The sequence below is a fragment of the Ostrea edulis genome, chromosome 1, assembly GCF_947568905.1.
Source record: "Ostrea edulis chromosome 1, xbOstEdul1.1, whole genome shotgun sequence".
NCBI lineage: Eukaryota > Metazoa > Mollusca > Bivalvia > Ostreida > Ostreidae > Ostrea > Ostrea edulis.
Window position 1 is genome coordinate 76,615,316 of NC_079164.1, and position 27,417 is coordinate 76,642,732.

A 27,417-nucleotide genomic window follows, 5' to 3' on the forward strand; every position below is an offset into this window, starting at 1 on the left:
TTCACTGGGATATATCGAATCGTCATATGAACGAAAATGATTATTCTTTATCATCGAATCGACATGTGAATGATAACTGTTGATACAACGTCGTCGATCTAAATGTCAACTTGAAGGCTACAACATTAGATATTTTCTTCTACATGTATGTAGAACCTTTTGAATAAATTCTGCCTCATGAGGATACAAAAACAGCTAAGCTATAAAGGAGCACAATTCGTGCCCATGGGAATTCCAACATACCGTTAGAAGACCTGATCACCAAAGACTAGGAAAATACTGTCAATGAGGAATTCCAGCATCTTTTTAATATCAACTTCAGTGTACTTGTATATTCGACATTTAGGCAAATACTTAATTTGGATATTTTCATTACTATTGATTTAATTCCAAGGATACATAAAGTGTGAGATAAGCCTGTTATTCATTGTGAATAACGAATGTAAATGAAATGATAAATTTTACATACAAAAATTTCTGATCTACGAAGTTTCATGGGTGCATTAAGATTGAAATTTTCTTTGATTTCTATATCAAACGATTTGCAAACCATGAATGACTTCCGGAATTTAACGGTAAAACAACTGTTTAAAGCATACACTTAGAAATGAATAAACATTTCCTTCTGGACCGACCTCACTGTTCAATGCGATAAGACTAAACACAAAATAAAACCAAATATATATTTATTTTGATCCATTAGGGATCTACGGTGGTATATTTAGGACATGCAAATATTTTTTCCCTTCGTATGTTGGAAAACTTTATGTCGTTCGAACGAGATATTATCTCGTTCGCACGACATAATATCTCGTTCGAACGACTTATTATCTCGTTCGCACGAGATAATATCTCGTTCTCACGACATAATATGTTGTTCGCACGAGAAAGGTTTTGGTATTACTATATAATTAATTGACCAGAGTCTATGGTATTCAGAAGTTGACTTCAGTATTTAATATGGATGAGGGAAAAGTTGGGAAATTTCAATTATGTGCCTCTAATAGTACTCTTTGTGTAAATGGAATTAACTAGTTATTTCTTCAAAAAACAAAAGGACCGTTGCAAAATAAAAGAAATGAACTACATGTACACATTTAAATCTGTATCAAAATACGTTCTTTGATTTCTTTGAGCGAAGGTAGCGACGTCAAAGTAAAAAACAAATGGCATGAGAGTGTAAATTCTGCAAATTCCACACAAAACAACATATTTTCTGTATTTCATACATGTATTTTGGAAGCCAACAAAACAGGAATATGCACCTTGGTAACTAATTTAGAATGAGTCTCGCTTGGGTTTTTGCACCCTCACTCATGGTTAAACTTAACCTTGTTTGAATATGAAATTATCCCCCCCCCTTCCCGCAATGTAAAATTCCCCAAGTTAGGGCTTTCTACGTATTGGTAGAGGCATTGGGTATTGAAGACTTTAAACCAATAATACATGATAACATAAAAAAGGTATCAGTCATCCAGAAATCATATAGCACCTAAACTGCAAAACATGTGTAAATATTTAATTCTACACACAATTATAGAAAGTTGAATATTGCTTTAGTTGTTGAATGAATTAAAACCCTCTTTATTTTATCATTTAAGTTTGAGTTTTCATGATTACACAGTGGAATTTCATATTAAAGAAATATACAGTCCTGATTGGTATTTAAAAATGACTACACAAAATAAGTTTAAAAAAAGAAATTATGTCGTTCGCACGAGATAATAAGTCGTGCGAAGGAGATAATAAGTCGTGCGAACGAGATAATTATCTCGTGCGAACGAGATAATAAGTCGTGCAAACGAGATATTATCTCGTGCGAACGAGATAATAAGTCGTGCTAACGAGATATTAAATTATCTCGTGTGAACGAGATATTATGTCGTGCGAACGAGATCATTATCTCGTGCGAACGTGATAATATCTCGTGCGAACGAGATATTATGTCGTGCAAACGAGATAATATTTCCCAAAATAAGAAGTAAAAAAATATTTGCATGTCCTAAATATACCACCGTAGGGATCAAAACATGATTGTCAATTTAAAAATAATCACATTTGAGACACAAAATATATACTCGAGTACATAGGGTTAAAAGATAAACATTAATATACATTGTAACTATATCCCGAAGTTTATTAAACTACTATATATATGGAATATGGCCAAAGGAACACATATTTAATAAACTTGAGTGGCGATGAGCAATTAAGTAGATTTAATCATCGGGGTCGGGATGCATTCAATTCATAGTCATTGCGTGGACCCTACAGGGAAAAGAGTACCAATTCATTTCCCATAGACCTCAATGTTAACCTTTGGCCCTCTCACTAATTAACTATATCGATTTTAAACAAATGACCGCAAACATTTCAAAGTTCATTCCAAGTGTTGATAAAAAATGACAAAAAATATATAGGGTCCCGTGCCTTTTATAGGCCATATTTGTACTTTTTTACAACACATAGCAATCTGCAGTAAATTACACACTTCATATTAAGCACACCCCTACCATGGTAATTTCCTCAGTCATTTCTCGATTTTGTGCGATAATTTTTCATCCTGACAATTAATTTGAACCTCTATAATATTTCTTTCAATTCCAAATAATTTCACTCTTGATATTAGCCAATCACGCAACACCTAGACATTTATACCTCCGCTCAATCTTGGGTAAACTCCGTCCGGGTTACGCATACGGGGGTTTGGTACTCTCATTCCTACATGCAAGTCCACACAGAAAATACATAAGCATGTTAAACCAGATGCTATAGAGAAAAGTCAGCTTGCCCATGTACAAATGTACGTTTTCACTGGAGTTAATGGGAATATCGCTCGGCCTTTTCCGTCAAGTCGAGAAAAACTTCTCCACTTTGGACTGAAACTTGACGTCGTTTTTATTCTGCCCCTTTGTTATGGTTAATCGGGGACATACATGTAATTGCTCTTCCACACTGCATCATGTGTCCAAAGTGTTCGATATTTGTATTTTCTCGGATCCCTGTGCACGAGAGCTACAAAACTGCCATGACTTAGTCGATACAATGACTAACTAGATGTAATGAATTTTATTTAACAAATGATATAACCGGCACTGACATTGTAGTATCTGGTGGCGACAAAAGAAATATCGTCGAAGATGCAAATTTTGTAAAACATCAACACTGCTATAACTTTAAAAAAAAATCAAAACTGAAATATTCTTATATATATATATATATATATATTATGCCACCTACATGTCTAATTCAATTGCTTCAACCGATTGGCATCGTCGAACTTCTATCAAACTGGTTTACAAGAGAATCATTTCCTCGCTATCGATCGTGCATTTTATAAACACACAGTCGTCTCTAACATAATCCATCTCTCGCAAAACTTCTAATTCCACAAACTTTTGTGCGCCAAAGCTGGCATTCCTCTCTCCGATTGGACGTCCAAGGAATGGTTTGTTATCCTTGATGGTGTTCGGTTTGATGGAATACGTCACATTACGACGAGCGGCGGGGTCCTGGCACTGATCCACAAGGGTAAAGGAAATACGGTGATAGAACGGCCAGGTAAGCAAAGCGTCATATTCGCCTTTACAAATACAAATGAAGATGGAAAGGAATTTCCCTCTTGCTGAAAAATAATAATTAATATTTTTATTCCTCCAAAAACTTACCTCAGTGAATAATATGTGCAGCTTTACATTAAGAATGCCCACTAAGTTGGAATAGCATTAACATTTGAGTTAACACTTGCGCCCATTGTCGTGGCTTAGTGGTTAGAGGGTTCGTCCCGTGACCTGAGGGTGGGTTTAAGACTCGTACCTTGTTAATATCAAAGCAAGAAAAGTAGGTACATGTAGTGACTATTCATTCGCCAAATGCGGCTCATTTGGTGTAGACCTGTTGTTTAATTATTCCATTAATTTAGTATCTACAAATGTAGTTGTATACCCATGTGATGATGAATCTCCCGTCCTGGAGGAAGGGACAGATTGTGTCCCAAAAATTTGGCAATCAATACTGTTCATTTTAATATATATATATAAAGCACAAACAAACAATTATAACACCCAACCTTACGTTTACCCCTAGGATCTAAACGATACATGTGATAATCAATTAATTAATATATAAAGCACTAAATAATCACAACTAGGTACTGAAAATTTTCGCCCCAACCCGGGGTCGAACCAGCGACGTACGGCACCCATCCATCCTCAGGTGAACATTTTCCTGCTTTTTTTATTGAATTATATATATATATAATGTAAGTAATATGAAAAAATATAGTTAAAATTGAAAGAAAAACCCCATAAAGTTACAGTTGAAATATTTTAACGCAAAAAATCATCAGGCGTTACAACATAGAGTTTTGAAATCAAACACAAAGTTACAATTGAAAGGAAAAAAAGCACCAACAATTTTAACTTTGTTTATTTTTAATTTTTTTTTTATTTCGATCAATATCTTGTACCAGACACTGTGATTTAAAAGTAAATAATTTGGATATACATATCTACCGTACCTCTTCCATCACCATAAGGACATATCGACATGGCCATTTTGTAGCCGTGTCTAGCGGTTAGAAATGGTGGACTGAAAATCGTCGTCTTTCTTCCCAGCTTTGCCTCATCCATTTTGCTCTCCCATTTTTCAATTTTCCATACAAGCTGACAACCATAAAGCTTTTCCAGAGTGCTTACTTTCTTTTCCATTGTCTGCACGAAAAGTTAATATGCAATTTTCATTTGGATGACTACTTGAGTTTAACGTCTATTAAACGATTTGTTACATGGAAAATACAATTGAATACAATTACCACTGAAATATGCATCTTCCAACATGTACAAAATAAATCGTGTCGAAATAAATAGGAAAATATTCATTGAGAATTAAAATTTTTGTAATCAGTCTATCTTTTAACACAAGTTATTCAATGAAAGAAAGCAAACGTGAGCAAACTCACACACCCCAAACTCCAACATTTCTAGTCAATGTCTTGCACAATGAAAAGTAACGCTATGCAATACTGCAAGTACAGAACAGATGGGCATAACTCCCAGAACAATTATTGAATCCGTATTCCCTGGGAATATGCACATCTACTCAGTGTGTCCTTATTAATTACATAGTTTCACGAAATTCTGTTGAGCGGTCTCGGAGGAGTTGCGCTGACAAGAAAGGGACTAACTGCTGACGGAAGGGTCAAAACATTATATCCTTTGCAACTTCGTTGCGTGGGGTATACAGTAGTAATATAAATATAATGTTTGAATACTGGGTTTTAGTTGAGATTTATGTATATTCTAATCATTAGTACATTCATCAAATCATATGAAAGACGTTTTATATTGTTAAGATCGATGCAATTATTTTTATGCCCCCGAGATCGAAGAACGGGGTACATATTGTTTTTGTCCTGTCTGTCATTCCGTAATTATATCATTCTGTCTGAAACTTTAACCTTGCTGATAATTTTGAACAGCAAATGCTAGAGCTTTGATATCGCACATGAGTGTTCATTGTGTCAAGACCTTTCCATGGGTACCAACATTTTCTACCCTGTGACCTTGGAGTTTGATCTACATTTAGACAACTTTAACCTTGCTAATAACTTTTGAACAGCAAGTGTTAGAGCTTTGATACTTCTCATGAGTATCCTTGTGACAAAACCTTTCCGTGGGTACCAACATTTTTTACCTTTGATCTTGGAGTTCGACCTACTTTTTGAAAACTTTAATCTTGCTAATAACTTTTGAACAGTAAATACTAGAGCTTTGATATTTCACATGACTGTTCCTTGTGACAAGACTTTTCCGTGGGTACTAAACCTTTTGACCTTGGCATTTGACCTACATTTTAATTTGACATTGGTCATAATTTGTAAATGGTAAATATTAGAGCTTTCATCTTGTACATTAGCATTTCTTGTGACAATATCTTTCTACTGGTACCAAGATATTTGTCCTTGTGACCTTAGCCGTCTTAGGAATTTGACATTATCGGGGGCATTTGTGTTTCACAAACACATCTTGGTGGTTTTTTAAATTTAATTTTGAAATTCAGTTAAATTAAATGTATGTAAAAGAAAGATATATATCCACTTACTTGCATACAGCTGACTAGAAAACTCATGATAAGGATAGACAGAAGGTATAGCATGTTAGCTAATATATTTGAGACTACTTTCATATTAATTTCTAATAAAAAGATGTTTACCCAGATTGACCTTTTCAACTTCTGATTACCGATCATTAAATTCCAGCATGTGCAAGTCGTGATCATTAATGATCATAGGAAAACTAAATCACACCGCCTCGATATCGGAAGCAAACGGTGTTTTAAATTGTCGAGTATACGAATAATACACGTACGTGTATATATTTATTCTGACATACAGGATTCGATTGATTCTTTGAAGTAAATGTCATTGGAGACACGGTATGGTATTCAGACCTAAAGTATCAACAGTATCAAGAACATCGGCAAAACTGATCGATGCTTCCCCGAACTGCATCTAACCAATTCGCTATGACGAATGACTCGCACAATGATCAATAACTCGAAATGCATTTATTCATATGTAAGGTATGTGTTGAGTAACTTTTACAAAATGACTTTGAGTGACTCTTATCTGACAGTCTAATACTTATCCGTGTGATATTTGATCAATACCTGCTCAAAAACTGTTGAAATAAGGAAGTTTTTCCTCATATACGGTATAATGTTCTGAGTGACCTTCACCTTTCCAAAATAACATTGGTCCAAATTTCTGATGAAAGCATTAAGAAATATGAGCTCGGAGAAAAAAAACTTGAGGGGAGCATAAAAATACAGGCAGCTTACCTCGCCGCGATATAAACGAAGCCCCAACGAAGCCTCTCCGTTATCAGAATTTAGTCTATGTCACAATAGAGCAGTGATGTCCAATAAATAAAAAGACATGTTTGTGTCGTTACAATCTTGGGGGTGGGGGTGGGTTCAATTCACTATTATAAAAGAAGTAATTTCTTTTGGAGAAAAATGATTTACATGCTCTATAACTTGAATAATAGTAAACTCTTAGGCAATGCTAGTGATATTAACTGTTGATTTACATGCTCTATAACTTGAATAATAGTAAACTCTTAGGCAATGCTAGTGATATTAACTGTTGGAGTATACCTGTATATTTTCTGTATGCTTTCCGAGCAGCTTTTCGTTATCCTCCAGAGTCTTTGAATGCTTGAATATAACATCACACGCCATGGCCAAGTGTTGGATTGGGTCGTCTTTGATGTGCTTATGTAAATGCTTTCTCTTGCTCTGTTAAAACATTTACCCTCATATCTAGATAAGTTGATGGCAGTAAGAAACATTGAACATAACTACGTACATATCCGAGAGATCCGTGACGTTTACTCTGAACAGTTTGGGAACGTTTCCCCCGATATATCCTCGCTAAAACGCGATTATTCCTCTTTAGCTAGAGTAAATACATCTCGTGTCCTCGAGAAAAACACGCAAGGAATACGTTTATTCGTGTTTCTTTTGGGGGAAAAAAACTTGCTGAGATGTCATTGTCTAAAACTACTACCAATCATATTAATCAAAACAAAAGTACTCACGATTTACCTTCTTTCTAACGCAACAAGTTATCAGTTTTATAGAGGCAATGTGGGCCGTGTTGGGTGTTTGTTGCACTTACTCAGCATTACTCGGGATTTGCGATTAGTTTCAATCATAACAACAGAATAACTGTGATAATGTTTATCTTTACGCTAAAGTGGGATAATCACACCTGACTATAGGGGAAATGTCCCAAACCTGTTCTAAAGCCGGGCACTTGGCGACGAAATAAACACTACCTTTGTTAAGGAAGTATGCTACATCAGAGAAATTTGATATGGATGAAAAATGGAGGTTATGTACAACAATATTTGAAATTGAAAACTTTCAAAAATTCAGTTGTAGTAGAAAGCAATCTGAAAAAAATTAAAACCCCTGCTGGATTCGAACCCGCGATCTAAAGTTCAGCAGCCGATGTGCTTACCTACTGAGTGACTTAGCTAGGCGAAGATTTTTTAAATGAATTGACAAATATTGCTGATTTTTAAATTCTCATCCATGTTTTAAAAGGAAGTCAACCATTATGACTATGTAAATAACCTCCTTAAACGCTTGTGGTTTGTCTCTCGGCGACAGGTAATAAAACATAATTTTTATTCATTTGTGATGACTTGAGATTTTATAGACATATACAATGTACATGTAATTTGTTTGTATATATGCATTTACCATAAAGTCACACCCAGCCTCATGGAACGGACACGGAACTTGCTGCTGTGGGCATCTGTTCTCCAAGTGCTCTTGCATCTACAGAAACCAATACATATTTTCCTCATACAAGAAAGGGTGAGCATAACATTTCCATTTCATTATCATGATATTGTACATGAGCACAATTTACATGGTATCATCTGTTAGTAAGGAAAGGAGAATGCGTATTATTATGATTATTTTTTTTTAAATTGCATATGGTTTCCCTATGAATATGGTAATACTTGAAACCTACTCATACCTCCTCTCTGGGAATTTCCCCTTTCTTACACTCATTGGGGCACGGTATCATGAATCTGCCACAGACTTGTAGATGTGATTCTTCTTGCTCATACAGAATGGGGATATCACAAAAGTCACATTTAATCTCTCTCTTCGGACACTCCTCTAGTAAATGTTGTCGTATCGTGGGCTTCCCCAACTCAGCTCCACATCGTTTTGGACACATTACAGATGCGTACCTACATTCCTCCAAGTGGGCCTTCGTAATTTATAGGAAAGTCATTAAATATTATGCTTACTTTAGATGTGGAGTATATAGTTCCAGCCTTTCGAAGAGGTACAGAAAAAAGGTGCAATATATATGTATGACAAAACCGACCTTTCCATTTTGAACAAGGGGTGTTCATAACTTACTTTAAATGAATGGAAAACTATATTGTATATGTGCATTAATAATCCAAAGTATATTTTGAGAATGTTACGAGTAGTTATGAGATTGATCACTATTAGTTATTTTCGCCTGTTATTATGTTCTATTCTGTCGATTTAAGAAGATGGGAAAAGTTTTTGTCTCATTCTGGAGGATGGCCTACCTTTATGTCTTTCATCTGCCCGTACCAAGAACAACCTTTGTGCACAAAAGAACATTTCAGTTGCAGTAGATCAATCTCACGCTGGAAAGCTTGGTCAGGAATCACCTAGATACAGAAAACGGTTTTGGGTAAAGCAAACCTTACTAGTCTACTTTAATATCACAGTGAAGCGGACAGAGAAAGAGAGATGAAATGAAAGATTTAACAACAGTTTAAAGCCTACAACACATCTGAAGAACCTTACGTCTCGGTCTCTGTCTATGGGTTGTTGGTCAATAGGACATTTTCCCCCGCCTCTAAGGAAATATTTTCATTTAGAATCTCATTTCCAAAGAAATTTCAATCAAAATAGACACGATTTCAAAGAGTATTCAGGAATTATTTTTGGCAATTTACCTCATGACAGTCGACAAACAAGACGCGCAACAGCGGTGGCCACACTTCTCGAATATCACAGGACGACGAAGTACAAGGCTGCATACTAGGCATTCATAGGAACTGTCCAGCGGTTGCAGAAAGTTATATTGAATGTCTCCATTCCCGCTGTAGGAATATAGTGAATGATATTGAGATTACAGTTTTCAGTATCAATTTACAACAAAGATAAGGTAAATATAGATATGAAGAAAGGTTATTTTAATTTCATAATGAAATTTTATTCACTGAATAAAAATCTATCACAAAATCTAAGTTTTGAAATAAATGTCAGAAGCTATACTTACCTGACCAGTCCCCCCTCCATCCCCATTCGGGATGACATACTAAAGGATGTGCTCTCACGCCCGCTCAAAAAGAAATCGTCCTCCATCTTGCTTCACGAATCTTCCCGACAGAAATGTTTAACGGTGATCTTACTTTCGGTCAATAATTGTGTTTATTTAAAAAGAAACGGACCAGCAGTGAAAGTCTTGGGTTTTCAACAGAGCTATCGAACTTGTTCTTTGTTCATTATTATTTTTAATGATTTAAATTGATCAAATGACATAATCAAATAAGAAGTTCGTGGAAAGAAAGAAGTTTATTGACGAAGGCAGAGTTTCTTCTCTATTAGAAATGTAATTTCATTTCGTTACCGTTTAATTGATCAATAACCACACTTTAAGTATTGGAAACACTTTACATTTCCATGGTTAAAGATAAATTTTGTATAAATAGAAAAATCTAGTTGTAAGGATAGATTTGCTTTTTATTCGAAAGGAACAACGATAACCCGTATGTAAGCAAAACAGATATTTCACAACATTGATTTTAACAAGTTGGTTATTGTAAACTAAAATGCCCATTTCATGGTAATGGCAAAGAGAAGTTATATATCACTCCGTCTGTATAAGACGTTGTGATGTTAGGTCCCAATGATGTAGTTTCGGTAGATGACTTCAAGATTTTTTCAGCCCAATCCGGAAACTCGTCTAGTTTGAAGAACACCATTCCATAGGTATTAATGGCAACAGTCAACACGACGACACAAAGCAAGTTCAGTATGAATCCAATCTTTACCTAAAGAAAACATGAATAATTTCATAGAATGCGGGTTTTATTGAGAGTGAACAAAAATATCGAGCATGGATTTTAATCATACCATATCCATAACTTTCAGATAACCATAGGAGAAGGCGATGGTATTTGGTGGAGTGGCAACTGGCAACATGAACGCAAACGACGTTGATATGGCAGCTGGCAACATTATGTAAATGGGATTTTTATGCATCCCTATAGCCTACAAAGAAGACGTCTCCATTTGAGTGGAAAATTCTCGAGCGGGACGTTGAACAACATACAACCAACCAACGTACGATGTCTTTTTACGTTAACTCGTATGATAAATATCATACAAGACAGTCTTCCTGACTGATGTTAATAAGACATTCAATTCAACGGTGGAGGGATATATATATATATGTGTGTGTGTGTGTGTGTGTGTGTGCCCCATTCCCCTCTAATAAGTGGGGGTTGGGTTGGGTTGGGTTGAGACATGTTCAACCGTCTTGTGCTACATAATAAAAAAATGTTTACATTGTCTGAGGCAAAAATAAGCTATAAAAGATGGATTAGGATTGTTGCAGTCCTGCCATTGGGAGAGTTGTTTTTTTTTAATTCGCCATTTTTAAGAAAGGTGACATGCCCTACATTGAACAAACTAGAATTTTCTTTACTCGTGGTTGTTTTGTGGAAAGTTTACTTTCCATTGATTTATTAGTTTGGGAGAAGACTAAGCGTGAACCATTATTAACAAAACAAATTAAACTCTGATCAATAGTTCACTAAAGCAGCTTTCCACCATCATGTGTACATACGCACTAGTAGTACTGTTTTGTACGTGCATGTACCATTATGATGAAATCAGCCAGTACGACGCGCGTTATTGTCCATGTATTTTATCAAAGGAGTATAAAAAACAAAATAGTAAAGAAGCACAGTAAACAATGTATATGTACATAAGATATTCAAAACATACTAGCTCTGCAAAGATAGGCACAATCAACGTTGACGTGGCGGTGTTACTAGTAACTTCTGTAGCAAACGATGCGATGAGACTGATGACAAATATCATTAGCCAGGAATCGATGTCTTGAAAAGCGGACATTTGATTGGCTAACCAAACAGATAACCCAGATTCCTGAAGAATAAACACTTAGTATTGCATATTTTGTCTACTTCTGTAAAACAAATATGATATCACAACGATTTTGATTACATGTCAAATATAGTTTTATTGTCATAATATCTTCTTCAGCATTCACGTCAATATTTTTAATGTTATTTATTGTTCATACCCTTATGTATTTTAAAATATGAAATTTATTTTTGTTATGTACATTTTACTTTCATTTCTGTCTGAATATTCCCAGCCGTTAAAATAGTCGTACTATATTTATCGAGATCCATGCACACATTCACGAGGACATGGCTATCATTTCAATTGGTAAAATTTTTAATGACATTACACTATAATTCTCCTTACCGTGCATTATTTTCCTTTCTCCTAACGCGTATTGCTTTTTTAACTCTGACTGTGCATTATTCCGTGTACTGCTTTTTATAAGTCTTTCTGTGCATCATTTTTCATTCTCGTACTCTACATAATTTCCCATACACTTACCGTGCATTGTTTTCATTACCGTTACCGAGCCGATTTTCTTACTTCGTGATTTTTTTTCTTTTTAGCGTGCACTTTTTTTTTAGCTGTTACCGTGCAGTTTTCCCTTCTTTTACCGTGTATTTTCTTTACCGTTACCAAGCTGTTTTATTATTTTTAGCGAGCATTGTTTGCATTAACCTTACAGACTATTGTTTCCCTTACCGTAGTTCCTAAATTTTGCAGCCCTTCACCGGCAATGGTGACGTCTCCATACGAGTGAATTTTTTTGAAAGGGACGTTAAACAATATAAAATCAATCAATCAAACTTACGGTGCATTGATTCCCGTACACTATAAGGTCTTACCGCATATTAATTCCGTTACCGTCCATTGTTTCACTTACCGAGCATGCTCTTGCCAGAGCGAATCCGCCACCTATCAGCAGTGCGACATTCCAGGGCATGCGCATTGTAACTGTTTTCCAATCCAATAATGGCGGGATTTCCTTGATGTTGTCGACAGGGTCATCTACAAGATACCCCATAGTTGTGAAGAGGATTACACTGGCATCAGTGGTTGAGTTCGGTCGCATGAATAAATTCTTTACGGGTCTTGAGGTATTCAATATACGAGATTGAACAATTGTGAATGATTTAAATCAGGAGGAATGTTTTTGTTAAATAAATTTTTATAATGATCAAAATTGAATGAATGAAATTCATTTGAATGGTAAATGGTTAGAGAAGATTTTTTTGCACTTGAAACGTTTTGAAAGAGTTATCCGCCCTTGATCAAAATAAGAATATTCCAATTTTCTAACAAATATATGCGGTTAATGATTAATTGTGTTTCATATATTTAAAAAGAGAAAGTTTATATTACGTCTTACTGAGAGATAAGGGAAAACGGTTTTAAGTGATTTTCGTTCCCATATGAGATTCTTTAAGGTAGCCGCTGACTTATAACAATGTTCTCCGATCGTTTTAGTATGCAGACATGCTTTCGAGCTGCTTCTAATCGATTTGATTTGATAATCCGAAGTAATTGTTACATAAACCGATAAATCTTTAGATATTTGGAGCAAATAGAATTCAGTTCTTGAATAACCTTGAGGATGTTAAAGTTTATCAAAGTCCAAGTACACACGAGTTTTGTGGATGCTTCACTCCATTTGTCACGTGGCTATAACAAGATTTTTACTCGAGTTTTGTTCGCACAACAGTGTTATTTCATGTCTTGACGTCTATAGACTTCACTGGTGGGCAACGAAAGCAATCAGTAAATGTTTTGGCCCCAGGATAGAGCATTGTTGAGGACTCATTGAGTAATTGAGAGGCATTAAAAGCAAAATCTACAGCACCATGTTGAAACTATATGCTGCGTCAGTCCTGATAATACCGAGTCCTTTATACCGAACTTGTTTGCTTGAAATGAATTTGACGATCAACATTAGGTTATAGATCACCGAAAGATTAAATAGGATCCAGTCTGAGCAACAAAAGCTGTTTAGCAGTCACAATGTTATGACGACCTCGTAGCAACGCAGGTTAAGTGAAAGGACATTGACGTATATTTACTTTGATAAGGGGTTGCACGACACCAAACTAATGAACTTATCTTGATTTAAAAAAGACAACGAACAATGATTAATCTCAATTCCTATAAATAATACAACTTTAAGAGAATGGCAAACCACACCAGAGGTGAGATCCGGTGCCTAGGAGAAGTAAGCATCCCCTGTTGACCGGTCACACGCACAGTGAGTAAACGGAAAAATCCGTAGTCAAAATTAGTATGTACAGTATGTAGATACACGTATTGATTATGTAGAAAGCACTTTTAACTTCAATTTGTGTCAAGGTTTCCTGTTCTTTCCTATGATCATGAACTAATTAGCGACCAAATTTTATTATAATTCTTTGAGATGTAATACTTATACGGTACCAATTTTGATGCACCAGATGCGCATTTCGACAAATAATGTCTCTTCAGTGATGCTCAAGCCGAAATTTTGGAAATTCGAAATGACAATAAACTTGTAAGAGTTAAAAGGAAAACTAAAGGGCCAAAAGCTGGAGGCAAATTCGTCCAAGGATCAGAGCTATGCATGAGGGAGATATAATCCTTAATTTTGAAATGAATTTCTAAATTTTATCCCAGCAATTAAATATACATCCGTATTTTCAAGATAGTAACGAAGTACTTATCTACTGGGATGTAGAGACCCTCATATGTTGATACAATATCAGTCTGTTATCTACACTTGGTGCATTTGTATTGTTTGAGATACAAGAAATTTCTATATGATCACTTCGATAAAAAAAATCAAAAGATAGGTTTGTAAATCTGCCCAATTGTTGACTGCATCCCTTCATGGGATGATTCTCAAAGACAAATAACAAATTAGAGAACTTCATCCTTACCTCCAAATTCTGATAGCTCAGAAGAATCAAACCAAAACAGTACAATATTTATTTGTTATACATTGTATTCGGCTAAACAGAAAGCTTCGCTAATAATTAAAAAAAAAACAATACTTACTTAAGACTACGAGAAGAAAATTTGTACCAGTTTAAGTTTGATATGTGTTCCTGATTTGCCAAGCAGGCGATATTAAAAAGAGGCATACTTTTATATGGTGGCTGAGTAAAATAAAGCAAGATGTCTATTTGTGTCTGGTTAATTGCAAAATCAGTCAAGTTCACAGAAACATTTGGTTCAAGCGATTGATTGATTGTATCTTGCTTAACGTCTCGCTCGATATTTTTTCACTCATGGAGACGTCTAAGTGAAACGATGATAGCATACAAAAGACAAAGTACCTTTGATCCTACGTCTGCTTGGAAATATGAACAAGCTGACCATAATCATCATGGCTGGGACGGAATCACCATGGTATCTACAGTTTTCCAAATTATTTATTATATAAATGCTCGCAGATTTGTTTGCAGTCGTTAACTTTTCTCTCATAATTTATAAGAAAAGAAATGAATAATTGCTACAAAGATATTTTACTACCTAGAAATAAAAACCAAAAATTAGCTTACCCATCTTCAAAAAGAGAACCCCATCCGGGGAAAAACTCTGGGTTTCGAGAAAACCATAAAATAATCATAACAATGAAATGACCAAGTACTGCTTTCTCTGCAAATCTAAGAAGAGGAGCTTGTGTACAACAAGAAACACTCTAAATGTCTATGCTCTGCTTTCGTTCCAATGTATATATCTTGGTAATTATGTACTGTTGGCTAGTTCCTCTACGTATTTATTACATTATAATGAATTAAAGTTATTCAAATTTTCATTGCAATTTTATGATTATCCAATATTAATCGTAGAAACAGCCTTGTTACGTTATATCTCCAAGCTTGTTGTATTCTTTTCTAATAACTTCCTGGACACGATTAGAATCATCTTTCTTTGCAGGACAAAATAGGGCTCTGAAAAAAAGATATTACCTGTGTATGTATAATAAAATTAATGTGTAAAGATATAACCAAAATCGATATCCAGGGACACTTATTCTGAACGTGTTAGAATTTAAGAGTGGCTCTACTATCCTAATGTAACGTCATAGATTTTTGACAAAATCTTTAGTCAAACTTTATGCCTGATAGAAATATATCTATTTTAGTGATTTTACTATCTAAATCCAATAAAATATGGGTGAATTATTTAATATAGAAAACTTGATTTTCTATAAATAAGCAATTATATTATTTAAGCAAGCTGTTATGAAACACTGATATTCACGTATGACAGCGAAGTTGACAATGGCCGAGGTTAAAAGTTTTTTCAAAAGTGGGTCAAACACGAAGGTCATGAAGTAAAATGTTTTTGTAACAAAAGACAGGTCTTGTCACAAGGAACACATATGTAAAATATGAAAGACCTATCATATTCATTCAAAAGTTATGTCCAAGATTAAAGTTTTTGCATACAGACAGACTAAAAAGTATATGTCCCGATTACCGGGGCATAAAAATGTTGTCTAGGGCAATAACTCCTATGCTAGTATTTTCCCCATTGAATTTTTATTTTACAATAATTGCCTTGATATCCACAATTAATTTATATGTATTTATAATGTAACCGATTTAAAACTAAGATTTTATCATTCTAACCAGCTTTTGTGTATTTTTAGGCTGTTTAACAAAAACGTGCGATTACAGATGTCGATCTATACTTCTGTTTATACATGTCTGACATCTTCAACAAGAGCTTCACAAAGCCGGGCATCCCCTCGCAATGTAGGCGATCAGTAAATGTTTATTATTTCTATAACGTTCCACTTTGACCCTAAAATGAAGAGTTCTTCGTCTTTTGATTACAAGCTTACATGTTAAGTATGAACAAGTAGTAAAAACGAACAATAATTAATCCCATAAAGAACCCAAAATTAAGAACAAGCAAGGACAGACCCCTTGGCATGCCAGAGGTGGGATAATGTGCCTAGGAGGAAGTAAGCATCCCCCGTTGACAGGTCACATCCGCCGTAAGCCTATATTTTGATCAGGTAAACATAGTAGTCTTTAGTCAAATTTAGTATGTAAAGAACGGTTTAACAGTTGGTATGAAACACGTCATAGAGCATTCTACTTAGTGATAGCTTGTATTTGCAATTTGATCATTATAACCACAGAACTGCGAAATGCCGACTTAAAACGAAATTGTTGAAACCCTTGTAACATCAACTCCTTTGTCAGTAGATTTAACAATTGATCATACGCAGAACATGCTCTTGCCAAATCCTATTTATGTGTGTATTTACTATGTATCTACAACTGGTAATGCCTCAGTATGAGTGGTAAATTCTCAACGGGACGTAGGAAAAACCCCACCAAGCATGGATAAACATGAATACGATACTGTTCAAATCAAATCAGCATGCTCTTGCGTATCGAATCAGTTGTGAGACATAAACACTATCGTGGAATATTGTTACACAAATATGGAAAGTTAACGATGACCTGAAGTAATCTCGTTTGTCATAAAGTTGTATTCAAATTAATGAAGCAAAATTGTGGCTGGTTGTGTGTCTACAAGATTTTTCTTCGTAGTGACTTTTGACCCGAAAATCATTATAGGGTTCTTCCTCTCTTGATTGATTGTTTTGCTGTTTTCCGCCACACTCAACAATTCTTCAGTTATCTGGTGGCACCCAGGTTTTATTGGTGGAAGAGAGAACCCAGATACAATGTACCTGGGAAGAGACCACCGACCTTCCGCAAGTAAACTGGGAAACTTTCTCACTTACCGGCGCGAGTGGGATTCGAACCCGCGCCGACCAGAGGTGAGAGGCCGTGTGATTTTTTAGCACGATGCTCTAACCACTCGGCCACGGAGGCCCACTCTTCTCTTGATAACAAAACTACATGTGAAGTATCATATCATTGAAAGGCGAAGATAACGAACAGTGATCAATATTGTAACTCCTATAAGCAATACAAAATAGATAGCTGGGCACACACAGACCCCTGGATATACCAGATGCGGGATCAGGTGCCTAGGAGGAGTAAGCATCTCCTGTCGACCGGTCACACCCGCCGTGAACCCTGCATCTTGATCAGGTAAACGGAGTTATCCGTAGTCAAAATCAGTGTGCCAAGAACGGCGTAACAATCGGCATGAAACACGTCAGACAGCATTTGACCCAATGCGAGGTTGTATTGACGAACTAGATCGTTATAACGACCATAGAATTTGCGAAATGCTGACTTTAAACGAGACTGTTGAAACCCCTGCACCATCAACTTGTTTTTCAGTAGCTTGCCTCGATTTAAAAACTGACTATACGCAGAACAAGCTCTTCCATATCTAATCAGTTGAGATGTATAAACACCATATGCAGGTGATAATGGAATATTGCTACATAAATATGGGAAGTTGACGATGGAGAAGAAGTATATATATATATATATATATATATATATATATATATAAAGCACTAAATAATCACAACTAGGTACTGAAAATGTTCGCCCCAGCCCGGGGTCGAACCAGCGACGTATGGCACCCACCGCCTAGCAAGATTGTCAAACCAGTGCGTAAGTCCACTCGGCCACAACGACCTAGTTGTGATTATTTAGTGTTTTATATATTAATTAATTGATTATCACATGTATCGTTTAGATCCTAGGGGTAAACGTAAGGTTGGGTGCTATAATTGTTTGTTTGTGCTTTATATATATATATATATTGAAAATCAGAATGACACATTCCATAAAAAACAATCATTTACTGCTAGCGCTTTCTCCATGTCTGCATGGTTCATCAGGCAGTTCAAATATGTATACAAAAATTGTTTAGTAACGTCTTTGTTATGACGTCAATTAAACGAGTCCTTTATGACGTCATAATAACGTTAACCGGTAGTGTTTGGTAATTGTCTATTTTGTAAAAATATTATGCTAAATTGTAGTTCAATTATTCAAATAATTATTTTCTATTAAGATTTGGATTGAAAAATTTAATAAAATAGTCCTCTTTGGCTTTGCGAGTTATTTCATTTTCAGTCCACATTTTAAAGAGCGGGAACACTTTAAATTTACCACCCCTGCATTCCGCAAAATGTTCACTACATGGGGTGTTCCGCACGCTAGGATCTTTTACTTGTTGTTTGTGCACCCTTACTCGCACATTAAGTTTGTTCGTTTGTCCTATGTAGTTTTCTCCACAAGTTGGGCAAGTGGCACAGTAAATAAGGTTCTCGGATTTACAGTTCATGTTGGCATTGACTTTCAATATTTTCCCGGATTTAAAAGTAATGGAATCACCCTCTTCTATGTATTCGCACGTCCCGCAGCGTGGGTCACCACATTTTTTGACGTATTTGACCTTATTCAGGGAGAAATTGGCTCGAGTTAGTAGTTTTTTTTAGACATGGTGCCTGACGTCGGCTGTTAATAATTTGAGATGAATTCACCACATTTTTCATATTGTTGGATTGTTCCAAAATTGGAAAAAAACGTTTAGCCGTATTTAAGATATTGTGATTCCTTGGATTGTGTGTGACGACGAAAGGCACATTGTTGTTCTGTTTGGTATCTTGTTGGCAGGTTTTCCGAAGTTCTGAAATAGGTACTTTTTCTGCTTGTTGGATTCCAGTATCAATAAGGTTTTCTGGGTATATATATATAATATCCATGTATGAAGCAGAAGTGGACCCCGGCCTATAGTGTCTACAAGCTCATTGTTACAAACATTCTCACCAACTTTTATCTCGCTAAAACTATGGTTTTATAGATATCTTACTTTACTCCGAAATACGCTATCTGGAGAACCACCCAAGTGATCATACAGTTGATAAAAGCTATGGGAAACCCGAATATAAACCAGGAGGTATAATTGATAACGGATTCGCCACCAGCCAACCTAATGGAGAAAAATAAACCTATGGAAAAATATTTAAACTAATCCATGTATTTTATAATTTCTTAAAATATGTATGCAACAAGTCAAGAAAATTCAGTTTGCCTTATCAAAATAATTATATTTCCGGAAATGCTAGGTCATATCAATGTACTGTACGATAGAATTCGTGTTTCATAAAGAACTATACTTACAAATCTGCTTGTCCTTTCATCACCAGATTTGCCCCCGTTCCTGTAAGGGTCCCTATCCCCCCACAGTTTGAGGCGTAACATATACACATGCAAAACGCTTTACAGAATTTCTGAGACGACGGGTCCAGAGTATCAAAATCGAATTCTTCTTCGTCTTCTTTCTTTTCTATTGCCACAACCACTTGTTTACTCCTGTAAATATTCCAGAAATCAGCATGTTTTTATCAATGTTTGGGCATAATAGTGAGGAGTGTGTATAACACACGGCAATTTATTAAACGCTCTTCTCTAACTTTCAAATCATCGCTTGCTTAACGAAGGAACTAAAATTCCTAAATCTTATGTGCCCATGGTGAAGTCACGTTCACGAGTCTAATATGTAGCATCAACTTACTCAGCTTTTTCGGGTTTCTGCATTCCATTTTCTTCATGCTTTCCATTATAAAGTGGCGTTGTCACGCTTATCTCAAACTCTGCAGAATATGTACATTTGTACGTATTATGCAAATGAATGAAATGATCTTTTAAGAAATACAAATTAAAGAGTTTGGCAAACACGGACCACTGGAATATACCAGAGGTGGGATTATGTACCTAGGAGGAGAAAGCATCGTCTGTCGACCGGTCACACCCGCAGTGAGTCCTATATCGTTATCAAGTAAATGGAGTAATCCTTAGTCAAAATCAGTGTGCAAAGAATGGTCTAACAATCAGTATGAAAGACGGTATCAATGGAACATCAATTATGAAAATAAAACCATTCATGAATGAACAAGAGGCCCATGGGCCACATCGGTCACCTTGGCTCATATTTAAAGAATTTTCCTATATATTCGCATATAAAACTTTTATCACTATTGTGGCCCCAACCTACTCCCGGGGCCATGATTTTTTCAAAATTGAATCTGGACTATGTCAGGAAGCTTTCATGTAAACTTTTCTGGTCCAGTAATTTTTCAGAAGATTTTTAATGATTTTTCCTATATATTTGCATGTAAACTTTTGATCCCCAACTGTGGCCCCATCTTGCCCCAGGGGACCATGGTTTTACAAACTTGAATCTGAACTATGTCAGGAAGCTTCCGTCCAAATGTAAATTTCTTTGGTCCAATGGTTCTTAAAAGGAGAAACATTTTAAAGATTTTTTTTCTATTTATTAGTTATATACAACTTTGATCCCCTATTGTGGCCCCATCCTAGCCCCTGGGGTCATGATTTTTACAAACTTGAATCTGCACCATGTAAGAAAGCTTTCATGTAAATTTCCACTTTCCTGGCCAGTAGTTTTTGAGAAGAAGATTTTTAAAGAGTTTCCCTATATATTTGTATGTAAAACTTTGATCTTCTATTGTGGCCCCATCCTACTCCTACTCAATATATGAATGAAAGTAAATATTTTTAATACATAAAACGTCGACGTATCAAAATGTCTAATTGAAGGCCACAACAAGAGATTCTCAGGTAGAAGGTTATATAAGAAGAAAGAATACAATGAACAGGCCAGCTAATAAATGTTTGTGGCTATAGGAATTCTAACAGAAAGAATGTAAAATCAGTGATGAATATAAACTCATGGGTAAATGTAAAACTTATACGGTACCAATTTTGTTGCACCAGATGCGCATTTCGACAAATAATGTCTCTTCAGTGATGCTCAACCGAAATGTTTGAAATCCGAAATAACTATGAAGTATTAGAGCTAAATATAGCCAAAAACAGCGTGCCAAAAAAGTGAAGCCAAATTCGTCCAAGGATAAGAGCTATGTGAAACCAATGATCAATGTAAAACAACTCTGAATCATGAATGTGTATGAATAATATTAAACAGATGATAAACTGGTGAAATTCATTTCTAATTTATGCAAATGTGGTTACTATTCTCTCTTTGAATTATTTTCCATTTTGAATTGCCTTTGATGTGTATTCGACAAATTTACACACCTTTATTTAGCAATTCAACATTTCTTTTTCTGGTTTTCATGAGCTGTACAAGAACGGCTTGGGCAATAGGAATCATCATAGACGTGGTGGCGGTGTTACTTATCCACAGAGACAAAAAACACGTAATCAACATAAATCCCAGCATCAACCTACAAATGTTAAATCATACATATTTTCATGATCGAAAAATGGGTGAATATTCCAATGAAAGGTGAAGATAACGCACAGTGATCAATCTCATAACTCCTATAAGGGTTGGACAAACACGGACTCCTGGACACACCAGAGGTGGGATCAGGTGCCTAGGAGGAGTAAACATCTGCTGTCGACCGGTCACACCCGCCGTGAGTCCTATATCTTGATCTTAGAGAATAGCCTCATGGACTTTTATAGAATATTAAGCATACAGCACAGATGCATACATCATTTGAATTATACATTCTAATGCCCTTTATGATATCTAGACATCTTCAATCAAATGTCAAGAGTACGAGGGACTAGTCTCTTTTTTCAATACTCACTTACCGTATCAGACGAGTTTCACTTACCGTATCAGACGAGTTTTGCGGTGTTCATCAAAGTAGATGCACTTCGCTCGGAGTATTTTTAGGGACAATTTGGGACCGAAATCAGTCAAATTAAAATCAGATCCTAAAATACGCTCATAATCGCAGAGTATACGGCGCGGATCGAAGAAGTCTGATTTTAATTAGATTGGGCCCGAAATTCGGCCCCAGTCCATATTTTACCAATATTTTCTTGTCATATAGTGCAAGTTTCCACCATAGAAAAAAATAAGTGTCAGATCAAAATCAATTCGTCTATTGCATGTTTTGCAAGTAAAAAATTCTCTTTAATACTTTTAAATTCGAACCCAAGCGATATAACTACAATGTACCCGTGGTTTATGGTAGAAACATATTTTCGAATTCCCATGTACATAAAACAATTCTATAATTATGAATCATAATCACATAAATTCACATATGGTGCATATCATCTAATTTGTCTGAATAATGACAAGAATCCGTCCTTAAGATAGTTTACCTTTTATTATTTTTTCTGCTGAATTTGTTAAAAAGAAAACTAAATAAAACTTATTTGCAGTCTTCTTAGTACATTCTGTTCAAAGTAAATAATGTCTGCTAATATTTCTTTGCAAACAAAAGAAAATCGATCGTGCAAGCTGTAGTGACTATTCATTCACTAAGCGCTCGACATTTAAATGGTTAAGTCACGGGGTCTTACGGGAAAACTTTGAAAATCGAACTACAAGGTCACGGTCAAGGTCAGCACGATAGAAATTCCTCTCTGCCCAATGGCCCCAAGTTGTTACACGCCATAGATCTAAATGTGTGGGACTTCCCTTACATCTGATGACGTCTCTACATTATTGAAAAATTTGCGGAAGGACGTTAATTTAAAATAAGAAACAAGTCAATTGAACAAATCAAAGAAACAAGATGATTTGGCACAAAACATCCCCGAGCGTGGATAGCCTCAACTGCAACGAGCCTTTCTATTTTATATGAGATCAATGAACTACGTGACACGTGCAAATTATGAAACTTTTGGAATAAGAGAGAAGTCCCCATTTGAGGATTACCATTTCGGTTGTGATCCCATTAAAAGAAGCAGTCTAAGGGCGATCCGCTTGTGTAAATCCCATTTCTCTATTGCTATCGCTACACTTAATCCACCAATCAGCACAAACGTTATATCCTGCGAAGAATGAAATATTTGTTGTGAATTGTAGTTATATCATCATTCCGGCATGAACATGTTAATCTTTGCTTTTATATAGACTAACTAAACGGAAAGAATTGAACCGTAAAGCCGGTAATTTGAGGGACCTGGAAATGTAGGTCTTTAATTCGCCAAACATAAATTTCAATTCCTTTAAATGATACACTTGCTAAATGAAATCGCGCCAAAAGAATTCAACTCTAAATTTTGAAGAAAAATCCGATATTCCTGACGCTAAAATTACCCGATAAACAGCACATTGCAGTCTACTTCAAATAAATACTAAACAATATCACAGAAACCGGTGATTTTGTCTATAATAATAGTAGGGGTTTATACCATACTACCCCCTAATAAAAATCCCACAAGGAAAGAAACAAGTTTTTACTCACTACATCACGTCAGTATAGACCACTAACATTATTACAGACTAAATTACCGGTTCCTGTGATAATGCACATGAAGGTGACCCACCCACACCCTCCACACATACATCTAAACATGTAGTTGTAATACTAGTAGCACATGACGAGTGAAGATTGAACTACTCACATTAAAGTACAGACTGGTCATAGTCTTCACCTTACTGACCCCCAGCAATGGAAAGACAAAGACTGGAAGTAGTGCCGTCACCGGAAGGGGCATGGTCTCCAAAATCCAAAAGATCGCCATCAGCATGAAACCATAGGCACAGTTTCCGGGCTAAACATATATTTATGAATTGAAACAGTCTTCATGAAAAACTTTGTAAACCACAGGCCCTTCGGGCCTCCCAGTATAATAATGTTGCAAGCCCGAACAATATTTTACAAGCCCAACATGTTTTTTTTTCTAATTTGACCACTTGTCATTTGCAAGGTGCTGCATGCTGATTCTGATACATGCATGTTCTACTGTAGGAAAATACAGGTCAAGGTGATCATAGTTAGAGAACAACTGACATTAAAAGGATTATCTTATTTTATTTTTCAACATATTAATCTCGCAGATACATCGGAAGCTCAAGGTCTACTTCCACCTCAGTCATTTCATCACTTTCATAACCATAATCCTCATCTTCATCATCTGTATCTGACTCATCTTAAATGATATTAGTACACACTTGAACCACAGGCAATTGTATCGCTTGGGGTCGAATTTACTATATAAAGAGTTTATATAGTAAATTCGACCCCAAGCGATACAATTGCCTGTGACTCGAACGTAAAAAAAAAAAATTCTTGCTCTTCTCCAATTAAATCAGTGCTACCATCACAGGTAAAACTAAAACAAACTTCGCTTCTGACAGTTTTTGAACAATATCATTCTTTGTGACATTTGCAATACACTTGACAAAAGATGTCCCTGCTTTATCATTGCGGTATTGACTGCCAACGTCTAATCCTTTCGCAGCATCTACACATATGTAGTCTACATACGAAACTATAATCACGAAATGACTTATGATGCTTTGCAACAGCATGAGCTGTTTTAAATTTAATGACTAGTCGATCATAGTTCGTCTTTCGAAGCATTTCTAAGCATTTGTGGGCATCTGATATCTGGCTTGAGGCTGTTGAGGTGGCGATTTACTCGTATCTCGGTGCAAAGTATTTGTTGTATTTACTTGTTTCATGCTGTTTTACAGCAAACAATTTAAAATTGTCAGTCCCAGAAACAAACTTACAATCAGACACTTTGTTTTGTATACACCATGTACCAAACATTTTGTTTTCTCCAGAATCGAATCTTAGCCAAGGTCTACCCTCGGTCTAATGGAGCATGAATTTTCGTTCTCTTTTCTCCTCGTACGACCGTGTGTGTGTGTGTGTGGGGGGGGGGGGGGGGGGGGGATTTGGATCTAATGGTTGTGATTGCGAAATACGCTTGGGAGGTTTTGAATTTCCCGGACGAGCCCCCTCCCTATACTTTAGAAAAAGCAGCATGGTTGATCGTTTTTCGATGCGAAATTTAACTGCTAAGTCATGACAAAGTTTGAGTCAATCTCACGCGTTATTTGTACAGACATTTACAGGCCCGCCGGACTCCTGTGTTAAATATTTTTAGAAGCCCGATCCCGATTTTACTGGCCTCGGGCCACCGATTTACGTCGAAGACTGTAAATAAATGAAAGATATATTCACGTGTAAATTTCATCTATTTGCTAGCAGCTAAATCTACCATCGTGTATTAGTTTACAAGTTTTTTTTTCATTTTGGGATGTCCATTCTTCATACTGAGACTAAAACCGGTCGGGGTAGCGCAGTGGTAGAGCATAGGTCGTGCCGCGACCGTTTTAAACCTAAGACTTAAATATAGGTTGTGATTGCTCCTTCGCCAAACGTTCGGCGTTCAGAAGTGAGGATCCGGAAACTTTCAGATATGACTTTATAAACGGAGGTCCTGTGTCGCGGCAGGCGTAGGCACGTTAAAAAACCATCACTACTAGGCCGTAAGCGCTAAGCACAAGTCTAAATTCATCTACAGCTGATTACGTCTTCATATGAGTGAACAATTATCGACGGGACGTAAAACAGACAAACGACCTCATATTAAACAACTTATCGAATACGAGCTTTTCAAGTACACCTTGGGACATTCAGATCTACATGTACACATAATTATGGATAATCTTAAATTGATTCAAAAGGGTTTTTTTAAACAAAAAAACATTTGAAGTAAATATTTTGAACTTTGAAATCGGATGCAACATACCTTTGACTGTAATGCGATTGGAACAGGAAGCAAAAGAATAGGAAATGATAACAAAATAATTTTCTTAATGTTTCGCCTGATGTATGGTCTTAAAATTGCCATGATCAAATCTTAATATCTCCTTTACCAACTCCTCTTTTTTAACTCAAGTTGCTGATCTCAAATGTTAATATCTGCAGCACCTTCCTGTATATATATATCATGCACGTGACACTGCATTAAGTCGTTATGTAATGGGGTTAATATGGTAAAATACGAACCACTACTGAGGAATTAGATTCTGTGTCACTAGTTCGGAAACCTTTTTTCTATTGGTTATTCGTTATTTTACTTCCCATTCAAGAAGCTGTTACGGATATTGGGAGGTCATCAAGGTATGCCTGATGATCAGGAGGTCCTTCACCTATGTAGTAGCCGTAGCAACGAGGAGTCTTTATCGTGTATCGGTTTTTAAAGTCTAATCTGAAAACCCATGACTTTCGTTTTAAGCGATGTGCTTGCCGATGAAACTTTTAGTGTCTTAATTTTACCGCGTCCTCCGGGAATCGAACTCAAACATGTCCGCTTGTGATGCGAGGGTGATGAGCCCTAGGTTACAGCGACCTATGAAAAAAAGTTACTGTTTGATCTTACAGGAAAAAATAAGGATCAATTAATAATGATACAGTATTATGACAATACTAATGTGTAAAATATAGGCATACATATTTGAAAGTGACGTAAGAATAGAAATGGAGTCAGATAAGGAATGAAACCAGAAAGCCTGGGAAGCAAAAACTTCTAATAATGTCCAGTGCCTCCAGTTATCTTACAAGCAGTGTGAGTTGCCCCGTGGCTGCGTTGATTTTGTATCATGTCTTATTCATCGATCCGAAGAGAAGTGATCTTTGTAATGTTCTTCATTAATCGATTGATTGATTATATATTGCTGTACGTCCCTCTCGAGAATATTTCACTCATATGTAGACGTCACCATTACCGGTGAAGATTGCCAAAGGCCGATGCTCGGCGCTTACAGCCTTTGAGCAGGGAGGGATCTTTATCGTGCCACATCTGCTGTGACACGGGACCTCGGTTTTTAGCTCACCTGAGCTGAAAGCTCAAGTGAGCTTTTCTGATCACCCGTATTCCGGCGTCCTTCCGTCTGTAAACTTTTCACATTTTCAACTTCTTCTCAACAACCACTGGGCCAATTTCAACCAAAGTTGGCACAAAACATTCTTAGGTAAAGGGAATTCTCAATTGTTAAAATAAAGGGCCAGGC

At 36.1% G+C, this 27,417-nt stretch overlaps 2 protein-coding genes across 2 annotated transcripts; both read right to left on the reverse strand.

The window, feature by feature from the left end:
- Window positions 1-2,367: 2,367 nt before the first annotated feature.
- On the reverse strand, window positions 2,368-10,135 carry LOC125680844 (TNF receptor-associated factor 4-like). The gene is made up of 9 exons (XM_048920630.2): window positions 9,851-10,135; window positions 9,525-9,671; window positions 9,373-9,424; window positions 9,129-9,233; window positions 8,555-8,794; window positions 8,272-8,349; window positions 7,159-7,299; window positions 4,520-4,712; window positions 2,368-3,625 (listed from the first exon to the last, which is right to left on the reverse strand). Exons 1-9 carry the CDS (start codon window positions 9,934-9,936, stop codon window positions 3,297-3,299), a joined length of 1,371 nt encoding a protein of 456 aa, XP_048776587.1. The 5' UTR covers window positions 9,937-10,135; the 3' UTR covers window positions 2,368-3,296.
- A 159-nt stretch (window positions 10,136-10,294) lies between these two features.
- Window positions 10,295-26,312, reverse strand: LOC125680808 (solute carrier family 13 member 2-like). The gene is made up of 14 exons (XM_048920580.2): window positions 26,154-26,312; window positions 24,012-24,161; window positions 23,320-23,435; window positions 21,714-21,862; window positions 20,167-20,245; window positions 19,773-19,964; window positions 19,462-19,581; window positions 15,561-15,647; window positions 15,255-15,359; window positions 15,030-15,106; window positions 12,611-12,735; window positions 11,584-11,745; window positions 10,708-10,845; window positions 10,295-10,625 (listed from the first exon to the last, which is right to left on the reverse strand). Exons 1-14 carry the CDS (start codon window positions 26,253-26,255, stop codon window positions 10,413-10,415), a joined length of 1,815 nt encoding a protein of 604 aa, XP_048776537.1. The 5' UTR covers window positions 26,256-26,312; the 3' UTR covers window positions 10,295-10,412.
- Between the last annotated feature and the right edge of the window lie 1,105 nt (window positions 26,313-27,417).